We start from the raw sequence: 22,859 nt of genomic DNA, 5'->3' as shown, positions 1-22,859 counted from the left end.
ATATCTAGACTTTGGTGTTTGTAATCACGTTTATCATATCTAGACTTTGGTGTTTGTAATCACATTTATCATATCTAGTCTTTGGTGTTTGTAATCACGTTTATCATATCTAGACTTTGGTGTTTGTAATCACATTTATCATATATAGTCTTTGGTGTTTGTAATCACGTTTATCATATCTAGACTTTGGTGTTTGTAATCACGTTTATCATATCTAGTCTTTGGTGTTTGTAATCACATTTATCATATCTAGTCTTTGGTGTTTGTAATCACGTTTATCATATCTAGACTTTGGTGTTTGTAATCACGTTTATCATATCTAGACTTTGGTGTTTGTAATCACATTTATCATATATAGTCTTTGGTGTTTGTAATCACGTTTATCATATCTAGACTTTGGTGTTTGTAATCACATTTATCATATCTAGTCTTTGGTGTTTGTAATCACATTTATCATATCTAGACTTTGGTGTTTGTAATCACGTTTATCATATCTAGACTTTGGTGTTTGTAATCACATTTATCATATCTAGACTTTGGTGTTTGTAATCACGTTTATCATATCTAGTCTTTGGTGTTTGTAATCACATTTATCATATCTAGACTTTGGTGTTTGTAATCACATTTATCATATCTAGTCTTTGGTGTTTGTAATCACGTTTATCATATCTAGACTTTGGTGTTTGTAATCACATTTATCATATATAGTCTTTGGTGTTTGTAATCACGTTTATCATATCTAGACTTTGGTGTTTGTAATCACGTTTATCATATCTAGACTTTGGTGTTTGTAATCACATTTATCATATCTAGACTTTGGTGTTTGTAATCACGTTTATCATATCTAGTCTTTGGTGTTTGTAATCACATTTATCATATCTAGACTTTGGTGTTTGTAATCACGTTTATCATATCTAGACTTTGGTGTTTGTAATCACGTTTATCATATCTAGACTTTGGTGTTTGTAATCACATTTATCATATCTAATCTTTGGTCTTTGTAATCACGTTTATCATATCTAGACTTTGGTGTTTGTAATCACATTTATCATATCTAGTCTTTGGTGTTTGTAATCACGTTTATCATATCTAGACTTTGGTGTTTGTAATCACATTTATCATATATAGTCTTTGGTGTTTGTAATCACATTTATCATATCTAATCTTTGGTGTTTGTAATCACGTTTATCATATCTAGACTTTGGTGTTTGTAATCACGTTTATCATATCTAGACTTTGGTGTTTGTAATCACGTTTATCATATCTAGACTTTGGTGTTTGTAATCACATTTATCATATCTAGTCTTTGGTGTTTGTAATCACGTTTATCATATCTAGTCTTTGGTGTTTGTAATCACATTTATCATATCTAGTCTTTGGTGTTTGTAATCACATTTATCATATCTAATCTTTGGTGTTTGTAATCACATTTATCATATCTAGACTTTGGTGTTTGTAATCACATTTATCATATCTAGTCTTTGGTGTTTGTAATCACATTTATCATATCTAATCTTTGGTGTTTGTAATCACATTTATCATATCTAGACTTTGGTGTTTGTAATCACATTTATCATATCTAGTCTTTGGTGTTTGTAATCACATTTATCATATCTAATCTTTGGTGTTTGTAATCACATTTATCATATCTAATCTTTGGTGTTTGTAATCACGTTTATCATATCTAGTCTTTGGTGTTTGTAATCACATTTATCATATCTAGTCTTTGGTGTTTGTAATCACGTTTATCATATCTAGTCTTTGGTGTTTGTAATCACATTTATCATATCTAGTCTTTGGTGTTTGTAATCACATTTATCATATCTAATCTTTGGTGTTTGTAATCACGTTTATCATATCTAGTCTTTGGTGTTTGTAATCACATTTATCATATCTAGTCTTTGGTGTTTGTAATCACATTTATCATATCTAGTCTTTGGTGTTTGTAATCACATTTATCATATCTAATCTTTGGTGTTTGTAATCACGTTTATCATATCTAGTCTTTGGTGTTTGTAATCACATTTATCATATCTAGTCTTTGGTGTTTGTAATCACATTTATCATATCTAATCTTTGGTCTTTGTAATCACGTTTATCATATCTAGTCTTTGGTCTTTGTAATCACATTTATCATATCTAGTCTTTGGTGTTTGTAATCACATTTATCATATCTAATCTTTGGTGTTTGTAATCACATTTATCATATCTAGTCTTTGGTGTTTGTAATCACGTTTATCATATCTAGACTTTGGTGTTTGTAATCACATTTATCATATCTAGTCTTTGGTGTTTGTAATCACGTTTATCATATCTAGACTTTGGTGTTTGTAATCACATTTATCATATATAGTCTTTGGTGTTTGTAATCACGTTTATCATATCTAGACTTTGGTGTTTGTAATCACATTTATCATATCTAGTCTTTGGTGTTTGTAATCACATTTATCATATCTAGACTTTGGTGTTTGTAATCACGTTTATCATATCTAGACTTTGGTGTTTGTAATCACATTTATCATATCTAGACTTTGGTGTTTGTAATCACGTTTATCATATCTAGTCTTTGGTGTTTGTAATCACATTTATCATATCTAGTCTTTGGTGTTTGTAATCACATTTATCATATCTAATCTTTGGTGTTTGTAATCACATTTATCATATCTAGTCTTTGGTGTTTGTAATCACGTTTATCATATCTAGTCTTTGGTGTTTGTAATCACGTTTATCATATCTAGTCTTTGGTCTTGGTACTCACGTTTATCATATCTAATCTTTGGTGTTTGTAATCACGTTTATCATATCTAGTCTTTGGTCTTGGTACTCACGTTTATCATATCTAGTCTTTGGTCTTGGTACTCACGTTTATCATATCTAGTCCTTGGTCTTGGTACTCACGTTTATCATATCTAGCTAGTCCTTGGTCTTGGTACTCACGTTTATCATATCTAGTCTTTGGTCTTGGTACTCACGTTTATCATATCTAGTCTTTGGTCTTGGTACTCACGTTTATCATATCTAGTCTTTGGTCTTGGTACTCACGTTTATCATATCTAGTCCTTGGTCTTGGTAATCACGTTTATCATATCTAGTCCTTGGTCTTGGTACTCACGTTTATCATATCTAGTCTTTGGTCTTGGTACTCACGTTTATCATATCTAGTCCTTGGTCTTGGTAATCACGTTTATCATATCTAGTCCTTGGTCTTGGTACTCACGTTTATCATATCTAGTCTTTGGTCTTGGTACTCACGTTTATCATATCTAGTCTTTGGTCTTGGTACTCACGTTTATCATATCTAGTCCTTGGTCTTGGTACTCACGTTTATCATATCTAGTCCTTGGTCTTGGTACTCACGTTTATCATATCTAGTCCTTGGTCTTGGTACTCACGTTTATCATATCTAGTCTTTGGTCTTGGTACTCACGTTTATCATATCAGTTGAGAAGGTTCAGAGCAGCTGAAAGGGCATGGTGATAATAGACAGAAGGCCTATATTCTCATATCAACAAGGCTCTTGAGCCAGTAATTTTAGGAGGCCTCAGGGCATATTGAAACTGTGTCATACACACACACAGACACTCACTCACCCCTGAAAACAAACGCCGCTGGTGTTGAGTTGAGTGTGAGACGTGACACGTCTGGCGGAATGGAATCACTTCCTCCTGTGAACTGGGCGCCCATTGTCACTGCGACCCCTACCCAGTTAACCTCCGACCCAGGGGTCAACATGACAACTAGCCCACTGAGGATTCGGGTGTGTGTGAGCGTGCAGAGAGTGTGTGTGTTTGCGCGTTCTCAGCCACAGGTGTCTGGTAGGGTGTCAAGTGGGCTTTTGGGGCCTCATTTTCACCATCTGTTTCCAGGGTGATGGGATGGGGGGAGGGGTTACCAACACATGTCTGGAGGAAGGAGGAAGGGAGGGGAAGGGCGGTGGGCAGAGGGGGTGAATGGAGGGAAGAAGCAGGCCGCAGGAAGACTGGCAGGTGCTTGTGGATGTTAGCCCCTCTTTTGCCCCCTTCACTGGGGGGGATTCAGAGTAATTGCGGGGTGGAGTTTGGGGTGGGGTTGTTGGATCTCAAGATCAGAGGTTATATCAGAGCCGAGGGCACGCCACTCAGAGAGGCACCTCTGTGTGTTAACTTACTTTTTGATGAGGCCTGTGTGCTAACTTCCTCTCTGTTGAGGCCTGTGTGCTAACTTCCTCTCTGTTGAGGCCTGTGTTGGGGGGAGTGGGCTTGGTCATGATACTAATAATCATGTTGGGGGGAATGGGCTTGGTCATGTTACTAATAATCATGTTGGGGGGAGTGGGCTTGGTCATGTTACTAATAATCATGTTGGGAGGGGAGTGGGCTTGGTCATGTTACTAATAATCATGTTGGGGGAAGTGGGCTTGGTCATGTTACTAATAATCATGTTGGGGGAAGTGGGCTTGGTCATGTTACTAATAATCATGTTGGGGAAGTGGGCTTGGTCATGTTACTAATAATCATGTTGGGAGGGGAGTGGGCTTGGTCATGTTACTAATAATAATGTTGAGGGGAATGGGCTTGGTCATGTTACTAATAATCATGTTGGGGGGAGTGGGCTTGGTCATGTTACTAATAATCATGTTGGGGGGAGTGGGCTTGGTCATGTTACTAATAATCATGTTGGGGGGAGAGTGGGCTTGGTCATGTTACTAATAATCATGTTGGGGGGAGAGTGGGCTTGGTCATGTTACTAATAATCATGTTGGGAGGGGAGTGGGCTTGGTCATGTTACTAATAATCATGTTGGGGGAGTGGGCTTGGTCATGTTACAAATAATCATGTTGGGGGAAGTGGGCTTGGTCATGTTACTAATAATCATGTTGGGGGAAGTGGGCTTGGTCATGTTACTAATAATCATGTTGGGAGGGGAGTGGGCTTGGTCATGTTACTAATAATCATGTTGGGAGGGGAGTGGGCTTGGTCATGTTACTAATAATCATGTTGGGGGAATGGGCTTGGTCATGTTACTAATAATCATGTTGGGGGAGTGGGCTTGGTCATGTTACTAATAATCATGTTGGGGGGAATGGGCTTGGTCATGTTACTAATAATCATGTTGGGGGAGTGGGCTTGGTCATGTTACTAATAATCATGTTGGGGGGAGTGGGCTTGGTCATGTTACTAATAATCATGTTGGGAGGGGAGTGGGCTTGGTCATGTTACTAATAATCATGTTGGGGGGAGTGGGCTTGGTCATGTTACTAATAATCATGTTGGGAGGGGAGTGGGCTTGGTCATGTTACTAATAATCATGTTGGGAGGGGAGTGGGCTTGGTCATGTTACTAATAATCATGTTGGGAGGGGAGTGGGCTTGGTCATGTTACTAATAATCATGTTGGGGGAGTGGGCTTGGTCATGTTACTAATAATCATGTTGGGGGAGTGGGCTTGGTCATGTTACTAATAATCATGTTGGGAGGGGAGTGGGCTTGGTCATGTTACTAATAATCATGTTGGGAGGGGAGTGGGCTTGGTCATGTTACTAATAATCATGTTGGGGGGAGTGGGCTTGGTCATGTTACTAATAATCATGTTGGGAGGGGAGTGGGCTTGGTCATGTTACTAATAATCATGTTGGGAGGGGTGGGCTTGGTCATGTCACTAATAATCATGTTGGGGGAGTGGGCTTGGTCATGTTACTAATAATCATGTTGGGGGAGTGGGCTTGGTCATGTTACAAATAATCATGTTGGGGGAAGTGGGCTTGGTCATGTTACTAATAATCATGTTGGGAGGGGAGTGGGCTTGGTCATGTTACTAATAATCATGTTGGGGGGGAGTGGGCTTGGTCATGTTACTAATAATCATGTTGGGGGAAGTGGGCTTGGTCATGTTACAAATAATCATGTTGGGGGAGGGGCTTGGTCATGTTACTAATAATCATGTTGGGAGGGGAGTGGGCTTGGTCATGTTACTAATAATCATGTTGGGGGAGTGGGCTTGGTCATGTTACTAATAATCATGTTGGGAGGGGAGTGGGCTTGGTCATGTTACTAATAATCATGTTGGGGGAGTGGGCTTGGTCATGTTACTAATAATCATGTTGGGAGGGGAGTGGGCTTGGTCATGTTACTAATAATCATGTTGGGAGGGGAGTGGGCTTGGTCATGTTACTAATAATCATGTTGGGAGGGGAGTGGGCTTGGTCATGTTACTAATAATCATGTTGGGGGGGAGTGGGCTTGGTCATGTTACTAATAATCATGTTGGGGGAGTGGGCTTGGTCATGTTACTAATAATCATGTTGGGGGAAGTGGGCTTGGTCATGTTACAAATAATCATGTTGGGGGAGTGGGCTTGGTCATGTTACTAATAATCATGTTGGGAGGGGAGTGGGCTTGGTCATGTTACTAATAATCATGTTGGGGGGAGTGGGCTTGGTCATGTTACTAATAATCATGTTGGGGGGAGTGGGCTTGGTCATGTTACTAATAATCATGTTGGGGGGGAGTGGGCTTGGTCATGTTACTAATAATCATGTTGGGGGAAGTGGGCTTGGTCATGTTACTAATAATCATGTTGGGAGGGGAGTGGGCTTGGTCATGTTACTAATAATCATGTTGGGAGGGGAGTGGGCTTGGTCATGTTACTAATAATCATGTTGGGAGGGGAGTGGGCTTGGTCATGTTACTAATAATCATGTTGGGGGAGTGGGCTTGGTCATGTTACTAATAATCATGTTGGGGGGAGTGGGCTTGGTCATGTTACTAATAATCATGTTGGGAGGGGAGGGCTTGGTCATGTTACTAATAATCATGTTGGGGGAGTGGGCTTGGTCATGTTACTAATAATCATGTTGGGAGGGGAGTGGGCTTGGTCATGTTACTAATAATCATGTTGGGAGGGGAGTGGGCTTGGTCATGTTACAAATAATCATGTTGGGAGGGGAGTGTGCTTGGTCATGTTACTAATAATAATCATGTTGGGAGGGGAGTGGGCTTGGTCATGTTACTAATAATCATGTTGGGGGGAGTGGGCTTGGTCATGTTACTAATAATCATGTTGGGGGAGTGGGCTTGGTCATGTTACTAATAATCATGTTGGGGGGAGGGGCTTGGTCATGTTACTAATAATCATGTTGGGGGAGGGGCTTGGTCATGTTACTAATAATCATGTTGGGAGGGGTGGGCTTGGTCATGTTACTAATAATCATGTTGGGAGGGGAGTGGGCTTGGTCATGTTACAAATAATCATGTTGGGGGAGTGGGCTTGGTCATGTTACGAATAATCATGTTGGGGGAAGTGGGCTTGGTCATGTTACTAATAATCATGTTGGGGGGAGTGGGCTTGGTCATGTTACTAATAATCATGTTGGGGGAGTGGGCTTGGTCATGTTACAAATAATCATGTTGGGAGGGAGTGTGCTTGGTCATGTTACTAATAATCATGTTGGGAGGGGAGTGGGCTTGGTCATGTTACTAATAATCATGTTGGGGGGAGTGGGCTTGGTCATGTTACTAATAATCATGTTGGGAGGAGGGGAGTGGGCTTGGTCATGTTACTAATAATCATGTTGGGAGGGGAGTGGGCTTGGTCATGTTACTAATAATCATGTTGGGAGGGGAGTGGGCTTGGTCATGTTACTAATAATCATGTTGGGGGGGAGTGGGCTTGGTCATGTTACTAATAATCATGTTGGGAGGGGAGTGGGCTTGGTCATGTTACTAATAATCATGTTGGGAGGGGAGTGGGCTTGGTCATGTTACTAATAATCATGTTGGGGGAGAGTGGGCTTGGTCATGTTACTAATAATCATGTTGGGGGAGTGGGCTTGGTCATGTTACTAATAATCATGTTGGGGGAGAGTGGGCTTGGTCATGTTACTAATAATCATGTTGGGAGGGGAGTGGGCTTGGTCATGTTACTAATAATCATGTTGGGGGGAGTGGGCTTGGTCTTGTTACTAATAATCATGTTGGGGGAGAGTCTCTTGGTCATGTTACAAATAATCATGCTTGGTCATGTTACTAATAATCATGTTGGGAGGGGAGTGGGCTTGGTCATGTTACTAATAATCATGTTGGGGGGGAGTGTGCTTGGTCATGTTACTAATAATCATGTTGGGAGGGGAGTGGGCTTGGTCATGTTGCTAATAATCATGTTGGGGGAGTGGGCTTGGTCATGTTACTAATAATCATGTTGGGAGGGGAGTGGGCTTGGTCATGTTACTAATAATCATGTTGGGGAGAGTGGGCTTGGTCATGTTACTAATAATCATGTTGGGGGAGGGGCTTGGTCATGTTACTAATAATCATGTTGGGGGAGAGTGGGCTTGGTCATGTTACTAATAATAATGTTGGGAGGGGAGTGGGCTTGGTCATGTTACTAATAATCATGTTGGGAGGGGAGTGGGCTTGGTCTTGTTACTAATAATCATGTTGGGGGAGAGTGGGCTTGGTCATGTTACTAATAATCATGTTGGGAGGGGAGTGGGCTTGGTCATGTTACTAATAATCATGTTGGGGGAGTGGGCTTGGTCATGTTACTAATAATCATGTTGGGAGGGGAGTGGGCTTGGTCATGTTGCTAATAATCATGTTGGGGGAGTGGGCTTGGTCATGTTGCTAATAATCATGTTGGGGGGGAGTGGGCTTGGTCATGTTACTAATAATCATGTTGGGGGGAGTGGACTTGGTCATGTTGCTAATAATCATTTTTCTGCAGGTGTTTTCCCAATGTTCTGATAATACAACTGATGGAATTGACAGTAGTAAAATCTAGTAAAATACTCCAACCTCCAATTGTCCTATACTAGTAGTATCAAATGCTTTGCAGGCTGTCCTGCCAAGCCGAATACACTTAATTGTGTGTGTGTGTGTGTTTGGGTGTGTGTGTGGGGGGGGGGGCCCTGAATGTCAGTTAGTCAGGTGGGCCAGGCCTGCGAATGATTAGATGGGATGGAGTGGATTAAGTATAGAGGGGGGGTTGTAGTACTTGGAACAGCTGCTGATTAAAATGACTGCTTGCGCTTTCTTTCTCTCTCCCTCTCCCTCTCTCTCCCCCTTCCGCCTTCTATACCCCTCTCTCTCTCTCTTTCTACAGAGGAGGAAGAAGAGGATGAAGAAATCACAGAGCTGAAGCCTGATCCTGAATCTGACCAGCAGGAGGAGGAGGACACCAAGGAGATGAAAGAGGGTAAGAAGAAGGGGAGGAGAAGAACGGGCATGGGTAGAGGGGGATGAGAAGAGGGGGAGGAGAAGATGAGGCATGGGTAGAGGGGGATGAGAAGAGGGGGAGGAGAAGATGAGGCATGGGTAGAGGGGGGAAGAGGGGGAGGAGAAGATGAGGCATGGGTAGAGGGGGAGGAGAAGATGAGGCATGGGTAGAGGGGGATGAGAAGAGGGGGAGGAGAAGATGAGGCATGGGTAGAGGGGGGAGAAGAGGGGCACGAGTAGAGGGGGAGGAGAAGAAGGGGAGGAGAAGATGAGGCATGGGTAGAGGGGGGAGAAGAGGGGGCACGAGTAGAGGGGAGGAGAAGAAGGGGAGGAGAAGATGAGGCATGGGTAGAGGGGGGAGAAGAAGGGGGGCATGAGTAGAGGGGAGGAGGAGTGGGGGCATGAGTAGAGGGGGAGGAGGAGTGGGGGCATGAGTAGAGGGGGAGGAGAAGAAGGGGCATGAGTAGAGGGGGAGGAGGAGTGGGGGCATGAGTAGAGGGGGAGGAGGAGTGGAGGCATGAGTAGAGGGGGAGGAGAAGATGAGGCATGGGTAGAGGGGGATGAGAAGAGGGGGAGGAGAAGATGAGGCATGGGTAGAGGGGATGAGAAGAGGGGGAGGAGAAGATGAGGCATGGGTAGAGGGGGGAGAAGAGGGGGAGGAGAAGATGAGGCATGGGTAGAGGGGGGTGAGAAGAGGGGGAGGAGAAGATGAGGCATGGGTAGAGGGGGAGAAGAGGGGGAGGAGAAGATGAGGCATGGGTAGAGGGGGAGAAGAGAGGGAGGAGAAGATGAGGCATGGGTAGAGGGGAGGGGGAGGGCACGAGTAGAGGGGGAGGAGAAGAAGGGGAGGAGAAGATGAGGCATGGGTAGAGGGGGAGAAGAGGGGGCACGAGTAGAGGGGAGGAGAAGAAGGGGAGGAGAAGATGAGGCATGGGTAGAGGGGGAAGAGGGGGCACGAGTAGAGGGGGGAGAAGAAGAAGAAGGGGCATGAGTAGAGGGGGGAGAAGAGGGGGAGGGGGGCATGAGTAGAGGGGGAGGAGGGGAGTGGGGGCATGAGTAGAGGGGGGAGGAGAAGAAGGGGCATGAGTAGAGGGGAGGAGGAGTGGGGGCATGAGTAGAGGGGGAGGAGGAGTGGGGGCATGAGTAGAGGGGGAGGAGAAGATGAGGCATGGGTAGAGGGGGATGAGAAGAGGGGGAGGAGAAGATGAGGCATGGGTAGAGGGGGATGAGAAGAGGGGAGGAGAAGATGAGGCATGGGTAGAGGGGGGAGAAGAGGGGAGGAGAAGATGAGGCATGGGTAGAGGGGGATGAGAAGAGGGGAGGAGAAGATGAGGCATGGGTAGAGGGGGAGAAGAGGGGAGGAGAAGATGAGGCATGGGTAGAGGGGGAGAAGAGAGGGAGGAGAAGATGAGGCATGGGTAGAGGGGGGAGAGGGGGCACGATTAGAGGGGGGAGGAGAAGAAGGGGAGGAGAAGATGAGGCATGGGTAGAGGGGGAGAAGAGGGGGGCACGAGTAGAGGGGAGGAGAAGAAGGGAGGAGAAGATGAGGCATGGGTAGAGGGGGAGAAGAGGGGGCACGAGTAGAGGGGGAGGAGAAGAAGGGGAGGAGAAGATGAGGCATGGGTAGAGGGGGAGAAGAGGGGGCACGAGTAGAGGGGGAGGAGAAGAAGGGGAGGAGAAGATGAGGCATGGGTAGAGGGGGGAAGAAGGGGAGGAGAAGATGAGGCATGGGTAGAGGGGGAGAAGAGGGGGCACGAGTAGAGGGGAGGAGAAGAAGGGGAGGAGAAGATGAGGCATGGGTAGAGGGGGGAGAAGAGGGGGCACGAGTAGAGGAGGAGAAGAAGGGAGGAGAAGATGAGGCATGGGTAGAGGGGGAGAGAAGGGGGGAGGAGAAGAAGGGGCATGAGTAGAGGGGAGGAGGAGTGGGGGCATGAGTAGAGGGGAGGAGGAGTGGGGGCATGAGTAGAGGGGGAGGAGAAGAAGGGGCATGAGTAGAGGGGGAGGAGGAGGGGGGCATGAGTAGAGGGGAGGAGGAGTGGGGGCATGAGTAGAGGGGGAGGAGAAGATGAGGCATGGGTAGAGGGGGATGAGAAGAGGGGAGGAGAAGATGAGGCATGGGTAGAGGGGGATGAGAAGAGGGGGAGGAGAAGATGAGGCATGGGTAGAGGGGGGAGAAGAGGGGAGGAGAAGATGAGGCATGGGTAGAGGGGGATGAGAAGAGGGGGAGGAGAAGATGAGGCATGGGTAGAGGGGGGGGAGAAGAGGGGGAGGAGAAGATGAGGCATGGGTAGAGGGGGGAGAAGAGAGGGAGGAGAAGATGAGGCATGGGTAGAGGGGGGGGAAGAGGGGGCACGAGTAGAGGGGGAGGAGAAGAAGGGGAGGAGAAGATGAGGCATGGGTAGAGGGGGGGGAAGAGGGGGCACGAGTAGAGGGGGAGGAGAAGAAGGGGAGGAGAAGATGAGGCATGGGTAGAGGGGGAGAAGAGGGGGCACGAGTAGAGGGGAGGAGAAGAAGGGGAGGAGAAGATGAGGCATGGGTAGAGGGGGGAGAAGAGGGGGCACGAGTAGAGGGGGAGGAGAAGATGAGGCATGGGTAGAGGGGGAGAAGAGGGGGCACGAGTAGAGGGGGGAGAAGAAGGGAGGAGAAGATGAGGCATGGGTAGAGGGGGGAGAAGAGGGGGCACGAGTAGAGGGGAGGAGAAGAAGGGGCATGAGTAGAGGGGGAGGAGGAGTGGGGGCATGAGTAGAGGTGGAGGAGGAGGAGTGGGGGCATGAGTAGAGGGGGAGGAGAAGAAGGGGCATGAGTAGAGGGGGAGGAGGAGTGGGGGCATGAGTAGAGGGGGAGGAGGAGTGGGGGCATGAGTAGAGGGGGAGGAGAAGATGAGGCATGGGTAGAGGGGGAGGAGAAGAGGGGGAGGAGAAGATGAGGCATGGGTAGAGGGGGAGGAGAAGATGAGGCATGGGTAGAGGGGGATGAGAAGAGGGGAGGAGAAGATGAGGCATGGGTAGAGGGGGGAGAAGAGGGGGCACGAGTAGAGGGGAGGAGAAGAAGGGGGAGAAGATGAGGCATGGGTAGAGGGGGGAGAAGAGGGGGCACGAGTAGAGGGGGAGGAGAAGAAGGGGAGGAGAAGATGAGGCATGGGTAGAGGGGGGAGAAGAGGGGGCACGAGTAGAGGGGAGGAGAAGAAGGGGAGGAGAAGATGAGGCATGGGTAGAGGGGGGGGAGAAGAGGGGGCACGAGTAGAGGGGGAGGAGAAGAAGGGGCATGAGTAGAGGGGGAGGAGGAGTGGGGGCATGAGTAGAGGGGGAGGAGGAGTGGGGGCATGAGTAGAGGGGGAGGAGAAGAAGGGGAGTGAGTAGAGAGGGAGGAGAAGAGGGGGCATGAGTAGAGGGGGAGGAGAAGAAGGGGAGTGAGTAGAGAGGGAGGAGAAGAGGGGGCATGAATAGAGGGGGAGGAGAAGAAGGGGCATGAGTAGAGGGGGAGGAGAAGAAGGGACATGAGTAGAGGGGCAGGAGAAGAAGGGGCATGAATAGAGGGGGAGGAGAAGAAGGGACATGAGTAGAGGGGGAGGAGAAGAAGGGACATGAGTAGAGAGGGAGGAGAAGAGGGGGCATGAGTAGAGGGGGAGGAGAAGAAGGGACATGAGTAGAGGGGGAGGAGAAGAAGGGACATACATGAGTAGAGGGGGAGGAGAAGAAGCGGCATGAATAGACAGGGAGGAGAAGAAGGGGCTTGAATAGAGGGGGAGGAGAAGAAGGGGCATGAATAGAGGGGGATGAGAAGAAGGGGCATGAATAGAGGGGGAGGAGAAGAAGGGTCATGAATAGAGGGGGAGGATAAGAAGGGGCATGAGTAGAGGGGGAGGAGAAGAAGGGGCATGAACAGAGGGGAGGAGAAGAAGGGGCATGAGTAGAGGGGGAGGAGAAGAAGGGGCATGAATAGAGGGGGAGGAGAAGAAGGGGCATGAATAGAGGGGGAGGAGAAGAAGGGGCATGAGTAGAGGGGAGGAGAAGAAGGGACATGAGTAGAGGGGAGGCGAAGAAGGGACACATGAGTAGAGGGGGAGGAGAAGAAGGGGCATGAATAGACAGGGAGGAGAAGAAGGGGCATGAATAGAGGGGGATGAGAAGAAGGGGCATGAATAGAGGGGGAGGAGAAGAATGGGCATGAATAGAGGGGGAGGATAAGAAGGGGCATGAGTAGAGGGGGAGGAGAAGAAGGGGCATGAATAGAGGGGGAGGAGAAGAAGGGGCATGAGTAGAGGGTGAGGAGAAGAAGGGGCATGAATAGAGGGGGAGGAGAAGAAGGGGCATGAGTAGAGGGGTATGCTGTAGAATGAAATTGTTTACAGTAAAGAAGGGGAAAGATGAAAGGTGAAGCAATGGTAAGAAATACAATAGCTTTAGCTGAAGGGAGTGTTATAGCATCCCAAATGTCACCCTATTCCCTAATGGGCCCCTGTCATAAGTAGTGCACTATATAGGCCAGGTGAGTTGAAGCATATATGTCAGACAATCATTTCTGAGACTGAACTCTCCAGTTTAACCACCACCTTGGTTTGGGAGACAGTATACAGAAACATAACATATTTCAATTCAAAACAAGTCAAAGCCATGAATCAATTCATCAAATGTATTTATAAAGCTGTTTTTACATCAGCAGATGTCACAAAGTGCTTATACAGAAACCCAGTCTAAAACCCCAAACAGCAAGCAATGCAGATGTAGAAGCACGGTGGCTAGGAAAAACTCCCTAGAAAGGCAGGAACCACCCCTCAGAGGAACCAGGCTCTGAGGGGTGGCCAGGCCTCTTCTGACTGTGCCGGGTGGAGATTATTGAAGACGTTAAAACTTTCATAGATGACCAGCAGGGTCAAATAGAGAGAGACTGAGAGATGGGAGAATTAGAGGGAGCATACTGTAGATCACACAGGACACCAGATAAGACAGGAGAGATACTCCAGATAGGACAAACGGACCCTAGCCCCCTGACACTGGAGTCTGAGACAGTGGGAGTCGGGGACACTGGCCCCGTCCAAAGTTACCCCCGGAGAGGGCCATCCAGGCAGGATATAACCCCACCCACTTTGCCAAAGCACAGCCCCACACCACCAAAGGATATCAAAGACCACTAATGTACTACCCTGAGACAAGGCTGAGTGTAGCCCACCAAGATCTCCCCCCACACACAGGGAGGATGGGAGAGAGCGAGGACAGGAAGGTTGGGAGAGCCTGAGGACAGGAAGGATGGGAGAGCCCGAGGACAGGAAGGATGGGAGAGCCCGAGGACAGGAAGGATGGGAGAGCCTGAGGACAGGAAGGATGGGAGAGCCCGAGAACAGGAAGGATGGGGAGCGCAAGGACAGGAAGGATGGGAGAGCCTGAGGACAGGAAGGATGGGAGAGCACGAGGACAGGAAGGATGGGAGAGCCCGAGGACAGGAAGGATGGGAGAGCCCGAGGACAGGAAGGATGGGAGAGCCTGAGGACAGGAAGGATGGGAGAGCCCGAGGACAGGAAGGATGGGAGAGCCCGAGGACAGGAAGGATGTGAGAGCGCGGGCAGGCCAGTGACTCAGACCTGTAACATTGTTGATATTAGAGGCATTACACCACTCACCATTTACAATATAACAATCCGATGTAACCTCTTAGATGTATCACCCATCCACAGGTCATGTCCCAAATGGCACCCTAATCCCTATATAGTGTGCTACTTTCGATCAAAGACCTATGGGCCCTGGTCAATACTAGCGCACTACAAAGGGAATAGGGTGTGTAATTGGGGACAAAACCTCAGCCCAGCACCAGCCTTCCCTTCTCCCACATCGCCAGTCAAACTGTCACTAAACAAAGCCGTTGGAGCGTGAGTGAGCGGTCACTCACCCCCGCTGGCGTATCGGATGCCAATCTCTGTGGCCGAGGTCCAGCTTATCGGCCCGTAGCCCTGTGGGTCAGACCTGATTAAAAACGTGTCACTTGACCCACTCTGGAGGACTTCGAAAAGAACAGAGGAGACTCTGCAGGGGGGCAGAGAGGGATGGCGAGGGGACGTAGATGGGGGCGGAGAGGACATTCTTTGTGAGGCTGGTGCAAGGAGTAAATAACTTCACTAAAGGAGGGTAGAATGAGGCCTTGTTGAGGCCAGGGGCTGTTCCTGTTAAAACACACACACTATTACACACACACTATTACACACACTATTACACACACAAACACTATTACACACACACACACACTATTACACACACACTATTACACACACTATTACACACACAAACACTATTACACACACACACACACTATTACACACACACTATTACACACACACTATTACACACACACTATTACACACACACTATTACACACACACTATTACACACACAAACACTATTACACACACACACTATTACACACACACTATTACACACACTATTACACACACAAACACTATTACACACACACACTATTACACACACACTATTACACACACTATTACACACACAAACACTATTACACACACACTATTACACACATTATTACACACACACACTATTACACACACACACACTATTACACACACACACACTATTACACACACACACTATTACACACACACTAGTACACACACACTATTACACACAAACACTATTACACACACACACTATTACACACACACTATTACACACACACTATTACACACACACTAGTACACAAACACTATTACACACACACTATTACACACACACTATTACACACACACACACACTATTACACACACAAACTATTACACGCACCCACTATTACACACACACTATTACACACATACACTATTACACACACACTATTACACACACACTATTACACACAAAGACACACTATTACACACACACACTATTACACACACACACTATTACACACACACTATTACACACACTTATTACACACACACACACTATTACACACACAGACACACACTATTACACACACACACACACTATTACACACACACACTATTACACACACACACACTATTACACACACACACACTATTACACACACACACACACTATTACACACACACTATTACACACACACTATTACACACACACACACACTATTACACACACACACACTATTACACACACACACACACACTATTACTCACACACACTATTACATGCACACACTATTACACACACACTATTACACACACACACACACACACACACACACACACACACACACACACACACATACTATTACACACACACACACTATTACACACACGCTATTACACACACACACTATTACCCACACAGACACAACTATTACACACACACACACTATTACACACACACACTATTACACACACACACACACACACACACTGTTACATACACACGCTATTACACACACACACACTATTACACACACACACACTATTACACACACACACTATTACACACACACACACACTATTACACACACACATACTATTACACACACTATTACACACACACACACTATTACACACACACTATTACACACACACACACACACACTATTACACACACACACATACTATTACACACACACACTATTACACACACACTATTACACACACACACACACACACACTATTACATGTACCACTTTGCAGCTGGTCGTGTATCACTTTGCAGCTGTACTACTTTGCAGCTGGTCATGTATCACTTTGCAGCTGTACTACTTTGCAGCTGGTCATGTATCACTTTGCAGCTGTACTACTTTGCAGCTGGTCATGTATCACTTTGCAGCTGTACTACTTTGCAGCTGGTCATGTATCACTTTGCAGCTGTACTACTTTGCAGCTGGTCATGTATTACTTTGCAGCTGTACTACTTTACAGCTGGTCATGTACTACTTTACAGCTGGTCATGTACGACTTTGCATCTGGTCATGTACCACTTTGCAGCTGGCCATGTACTACTTTGCAGTTGGTCATGTATCACTTTGCAGCTGGTCATGCACTACTTTACAGCTGGTCATGTCCCACTTTGCAGCTAGTCGTGTCCCACTTTGCAGCTGGTCGTGTACGACTTTACAGCTGGTCGTGTACGACTTTACAGCTGGTCGTGTACTACTTTACAGCTGGTCATGTACTACTTTACAGCTGGTCATGTACTACTTTGCTGGTCGTGTACTGGCTGGTCATGTACTACACAGCTGGTCGTTGCAGCTGGTCATGTACTACTTTACAGCTGGTCATGTACTGGGTCACAGCTGGTCGTGTACTACTTTACAGCTGGTCGTGTACTACTTTACAGCTGGTCGTGTACTACTTTACAGCTGGTCATACTTTACAGCTGGTCGTGTACTACTTTACAGCTGGTCATGTCCCAGCTGGTTGCAGCTGGTCATGTACATTTACAGCTGGTCCTACTTTACAGCTGGTCGTGCAGCTGGTCATGCACTACTTTACAGCTGGTCATGTCCCACTTTGCAGCTAGTCGTGTCCCACTTTGCAGCTGGTCGTGTACGACTTTACAGCTGGTCGTGTACGACTTTACAGCTGGTCGTGTACTACTTTACAGCTGGTCATGTACTACTTTACAGCTGGTCATGTACTACTTTACAGCTGGTCATGTACTACTTTACAGCTGGTCATGTACTACTATGCAGCTGGTCGTGTGCTACTTTGCAGACTGGATGCATGAGGAGGTTTATTGTATCCAATGCTTTACTCTGTCCTGGATGAGATCTAGACAGAACTATTGTTATTGTTGTATGGTGCGGTAAACTCATAAACAGAATATATGTGCATCCAGACTGTTGTCTTAGTGTGTGTGGAGTTTGAATCATGTTTATTTGGGTATACACTGTCTGTATTTAGTGCCAGTTCAGGGTAGTAGTTTGGGAATGGGTGGGTGTTTAAAATGACACTTTGTATTTCTACGTGTGTGTGGATGTGGATGTTTGTTTGTGTCTCAGGCCACCCCAGAGAGCTGTGTCTGGGTGGTGTGTCTCATGCCACCCCATAGAGCTGTGTCTGGCTGGTGTGTCTCATGCCACCCCATAGAGCTGTGTCTGGCTGGTGTGTCTCATGCCACCCCAGAGAGCTGTGTCTGGCTGGTGTGTCTCAGGCCACCCCAGAGAGCTGTGTCTGGGTGGTGTGTCTCAGGCCACCCCATAGAGCTGTGTCTGGCTGGTGTGTCTCAGGCCACCCCATAGAGCTGTGTCTGGGTGGTGTGTCTCAGGCCACCCCATAGAGCTGTGTCTGGGTGGTGTGTCCCTGCACATTGTTGTTTACCTATTTTGACTTGATCCCTGTGTGTGTGTGCGTGCGTGTGTGTGTGTGTGTGCTTGTGCGTGTTTGTGCACATGCATCCATGCGTGTGTGTGTGTGCCTGCGTTCGTACGTGCCTGTGCCTGCGTGCGTGTATGTGTTTCAGGCTACCCCTGCAGGGAGCTGACAGAGGAAGAGAAGCAGCAGATCCTCAAATCAGAGGAGTTCCTCAGTTTCTTTGACTGCAGCATCAGAGTGATGGAGAGAGCCCTGGCCCAGGACTCAGACATATTCTTTGACTACAGTGGACGAGACCTGGATGACAAGGAGGGGTGCGAAATTGGAATTTGTGTGTGTGTGTGTGTGTGTGTGTGTGTGTGTGTGTGTGTGTGTGTGTGTGTGTGTGTGTGTGTGTGTGTGTGTGTGTGTGTGTGTGTGTGTGTGTGTGTGTGTGTGTGTGTGTCTGTTGTGATGTCTGCAGAGGGACCATGGTTTGTGTAATCATGTGTTTGGAGCTGATAATGGCCTCATGGAGTAATGCCTTTGGTGTCAATCAGGACTTGACCTCTTTGTTCTTCAAACACATTCCCTCCTCGTGATGTCATCGTCCTCTCAGAACCCCCATTTGACCTCACATACAATGACATCACCCAGTGACCTCTGACCCCTGTTTCTATTGGCCACAGGGACTTACAAGGCGGCTCCAGTCTGGCCCTCAGTAGGCTATTCTATGATGAGCACTGGTCCAAACATCGAGTCATTACCTGTCTGGACTGGTCCCCTCAGGTAAGGACCAGGGTGAAGTTTCCCCTTATAGGTACAGATCTAGGACCAGCTTCCCCTCCCGCAATGCTAACCTTAACAATTAGTGGGGGGAAAGCAAAACTGACCCAGGATCAGCATTTAGGTGCAACTTTACCCACACTGTTGTGTGTGTGTGTTTTGGGAGGGAAGGAGTGCATGTTTGTGAGTGTATGTGTCATCACTGTACTCTCCATCTTCTTCCTCATCCTCCTCTCCCTCCTCTCCATCCTCTTCCTCCTCCCCTGATCCTCTTTTATCCAATTTTCCCTCTCATTCCTGTTTCCTCTTTCTTTCCTTCCTCTCCTCGATCTCTCCATTTTATTTGATCTTGTCCTCTCACCCCCCTCCTCTTCCTCCCCAGTACCCAGAGCTGTTGGTGGCGTCCTACAACAACAACGAGGATGCTCCTCACGAGCCTGACGGTGTAGCTCTGGTCTGGAACATGAAGTTTAACAAGAACACACCTGAGTATGTCTTCCACTGCCAGGTAAAATCAGTCCCAAGTACACCTCTATCAGATCAGTTGGACCGTATTCACAAAGTATCTCAAGAGTGCTGATCTACAATCAGTTTAGCCTTTTAGATCATAATTCAATGAAGAGAGGGGACCTGATCCTAGATCAGCGCTCCTTCTCTGGGATGCTTTATAAATACGGTCTTTGATCTATATAACATTTAACTGTTCCCAATGTGTTATACCGATATTGCATTTATGTGACTTATATGTCTATATCACATTACTTTAATTTACCAACAGCTCTCTGATTTATTATTGTGTGTCGGGCACTGTCTCAACAGAGCCAAAGTAAAAAAAATAGTCATAGCATATGTTCTTTTAACAAAAAAAGTGACTCTATTCCCCTACAGTTGATTAATGTTTTAATTGGCAGCCTGATACAAGGGGATGTGGGTAGAGATACAATATTCTAAGGCTGAATCCCAAAAGGCACCCTTTTCATTAAATAGTGCACTACTTTGACCAGGGCCCCATAGGGATCTGGTCAAAAGTAGTGTAGTATGTAGGGAATGATAGGGTGCAATTTGGGATGCTACCTTAGACTAGTAGGTAATGTCTATGGAAAGCATCACTCCACCGCTTCAACAATGACGACACCAGAAATGGAAAATGAGGAGTAAAGTATATTTAATTAAAGCAGTGAGTTCCTCAGGGGTACCTGGGGTTTGGCCTATTTGGGCAGAACATGATATTACGGAACATATTCTGCTCGCTCGCATTGGTGTAGAAAATGCCTCTGGTTGGTTGTGACGTTGTGTGTGTGTTTTTGGTTTTACAATCCATGTGGTAACCAGAAGTCCTCACAAGGATAGTAAAACAAGAACAATTGTGACAAGTGGGGACATTTCACCGCTCCCCACAAGGAAAAAGGCTATTGTCAGTTTAGGGGTTTGGTTTAGGATTACAATAAGGTTTAAGGTTAAGATTAGGGTTAGGAGTTGGGGTTAGGGGTTGGGGTTATGGAAAAAAGGATTTTAAATAGGAATCGATTGTTTGGTCCCCTCAAGGATGGTAAAACAAACGTGTGTGTACATTTGCGCGTATGTGTGTGTATTCACGTGCAAATCCGTGTGTGTCTGTGTGTCTATGTGTGTCTGTGTGTATCCATGTGTGTCGGTGTTTGTGAGGGAGTGATGGGGAGCCTGGGAGGCAACTGAGGGCTGGGGATGAGATTTAGAGGGACTCTCCACGAGAGAGAGGGGGGGGATTATAGAAACTTCTGCGTAATAAAAAGATGTGGCCTACCACTTCCTAATCCAGGAGGCCACATGTGTTAGCCCACCCACGTGGATCTTCCAATCACATGTGCTGCTTGACTCTGTTTCCTATGCCCAGAGTCTACCTCATAAACACACACACGCGCACAGTATAAACTTATATACAAACAGTACATTGAAATAGTCACACACACACACACTGAGTTATAGACATACACACAGAGTCACAGGCTCACACATAGAGTCACACAAACACACACACACACACTCATGCAAAGCCATACACACATGTACAGCCACCCACTCCCACACTGCAGACCAATATATGCAATTTAGTAGAAGCCTTAACAGATTTGAATAGATACTAGATGCAGTAATAGATTTTAAACAACACCATTATCCACCAGTTTATTTGGCTACTATTATTAATGTATGTTCTGAAGTGCATGTAGTCTGGTGTAGATATTACAGTGTTACAGTATGTAGTCTGGTGTAGATATTACAGTGTTACAGTATGTAGTCTGGTGTAGATATTACAGTGTTACAGTATGTAGTCTGGTGTAGATATTACAGTGTTACAGAATGTAGTCTGGTGTAGATATTACAGTGTTACAGTATGTAGTCTGGTGTAGATATTACAGTGTTACAGTATGTAGTCTGGTGTAGATATTACAGTGTTACAGTATGTAGTCTGGTGTAGATATTACAGTGTTACAGAATGTAGTCTGGTGTAGATATTACAGTGTTACAGTATGTAGTCTGGTGTAGATATTACAGTGTTACAGTATGTAGTCTGGTGTAGATATTACAGTGTTACAGTATGTAGTCTGGTGTAGATATTACAGTGTTACAGTATGTAGTCTGGTGTAGATATTACAGTGTTACGGTATGTAGTCTGGTGTAGATATTACAGTGTTACAGTATGTAGTCTGGTGTAGATATTACAGTGTTACAGTATGTAGTCTGGTGTAGATATTACAGTGTTACAGAATGTAGTCTGGTGTAGATATTACAGTGTTACAGTCTGTAGTCTGGTGTAGATATTACAGTGTTACAGTCTGTAGTCTGGTGTAGATATTACAGTGTTACAGTATGTAGTCTGGTGTAGATATTACAGTGTTACAGTATGTAGTCTGGTGTAGATATTACAGTGTACAGTATGTAGTCTGGTGTAGATATTACAGTGTTACAGTAAATCAAATCAAATCAAATCAAATTTTATTTGTCACATACACATGGTTAGCAGATGTTAATGCGAGTGTAGCGAAATGCTTGTGCTTCTAGTTCCGACAATGCAGTAATAACCAACAAGTAATCTAGCTAACAATTCCAAAACGACTACCTTATAGACACAAGTGTAAGGGGACAAAGAATATGTACATAAAGATATATGAATGAGTGATGGTACAGAGCGGCATAGGCAAGATACAGTAGATAGTATTGAGTACAGTATATACATATGAGATGAGTATGTAAAAAAAGTGGCATAGTTAAAGTGGTTAGTGATACATGTATTACATAAAGATGCAGTAGATGATATAGAGTACAGTATATACATATACATATGAGATTAATAATGTAGGGTATGTAAACATTATATTAGGTAGCGTTGTTTAAAGTGGCTGGTGATATATTTTACGTATGTAGTCTGGTGTAGATATTACAGTGTTATAGTATGTAGTCTGGTGTAGATATTACAGTGTTACAGAATGTAGTCTGGTGTAGATATTACAGTGTACAGTATGTAGTCTGGCGTAGATATTACAGGGTTACAGTATGTTGTCTGGTGTAGATATTACAGTGTAGAGTCTGTAGTCTGGTGTAGATATTACAGTGTACAGTATGTAGTCTGGTGTAGATATTACA

General features: G+C 45.7%; 1 protein-coding gene across 6 annotated transcripts in view; it reads left to right on the top strand.

The window, feature by feature from the left end:
* LOC118397640 (cytoplasmic dynein 1 intermediate chain 1) overlaps positions 1–22,859 on the top strand; it is a 147,883-nt gene that overhangs the window by 71,368 nt on the left and 53,656 nt on the right. For all 6 annotated transcript variants that reach the window (XM_052469951.1, XM_052469949.1, XM_052469950.1 and 3 more), the window contains 4 exons: positions 9,078–9,170; positions 18,622–18,787; positions 19,142–19,241; positions 19,621–19,746. In XM_052469951.1, coding sequence (XP_052325911.1) covers positions 9,078–9,170; positions 18,622–18,787; positions 19,142–19,241; positions 19,621–19,746 — 485 coding nt within the window. The remainder of the gene's footprint in view (positions 1–9,077; positions 9,171–18,621; positions 18,788–19,141; positions 19,242–19,620; positions 19,747–22,859) is intronic.

Source organism: Oncorhynchus keta, chromosome 19 (assembly GCF_023373465.1).
Source record: "Oncorhynchus keta strain PuntledgeMale-10-30-2019 chromosome 19, Oket_V2, whole genome shotgun sequence".
Classification (NCBI taxonomy): Eukaryota; Metazoa; Chordata; class Actinopteri; order Salmoniformes; family Salmonidae; genus Oncorhynchus; species Oncorhynchus keta.
Note: the sequence above shows the minus strand (reverse complement) of the source record. Positions and strands in the feature narration are given on the sequence as shown.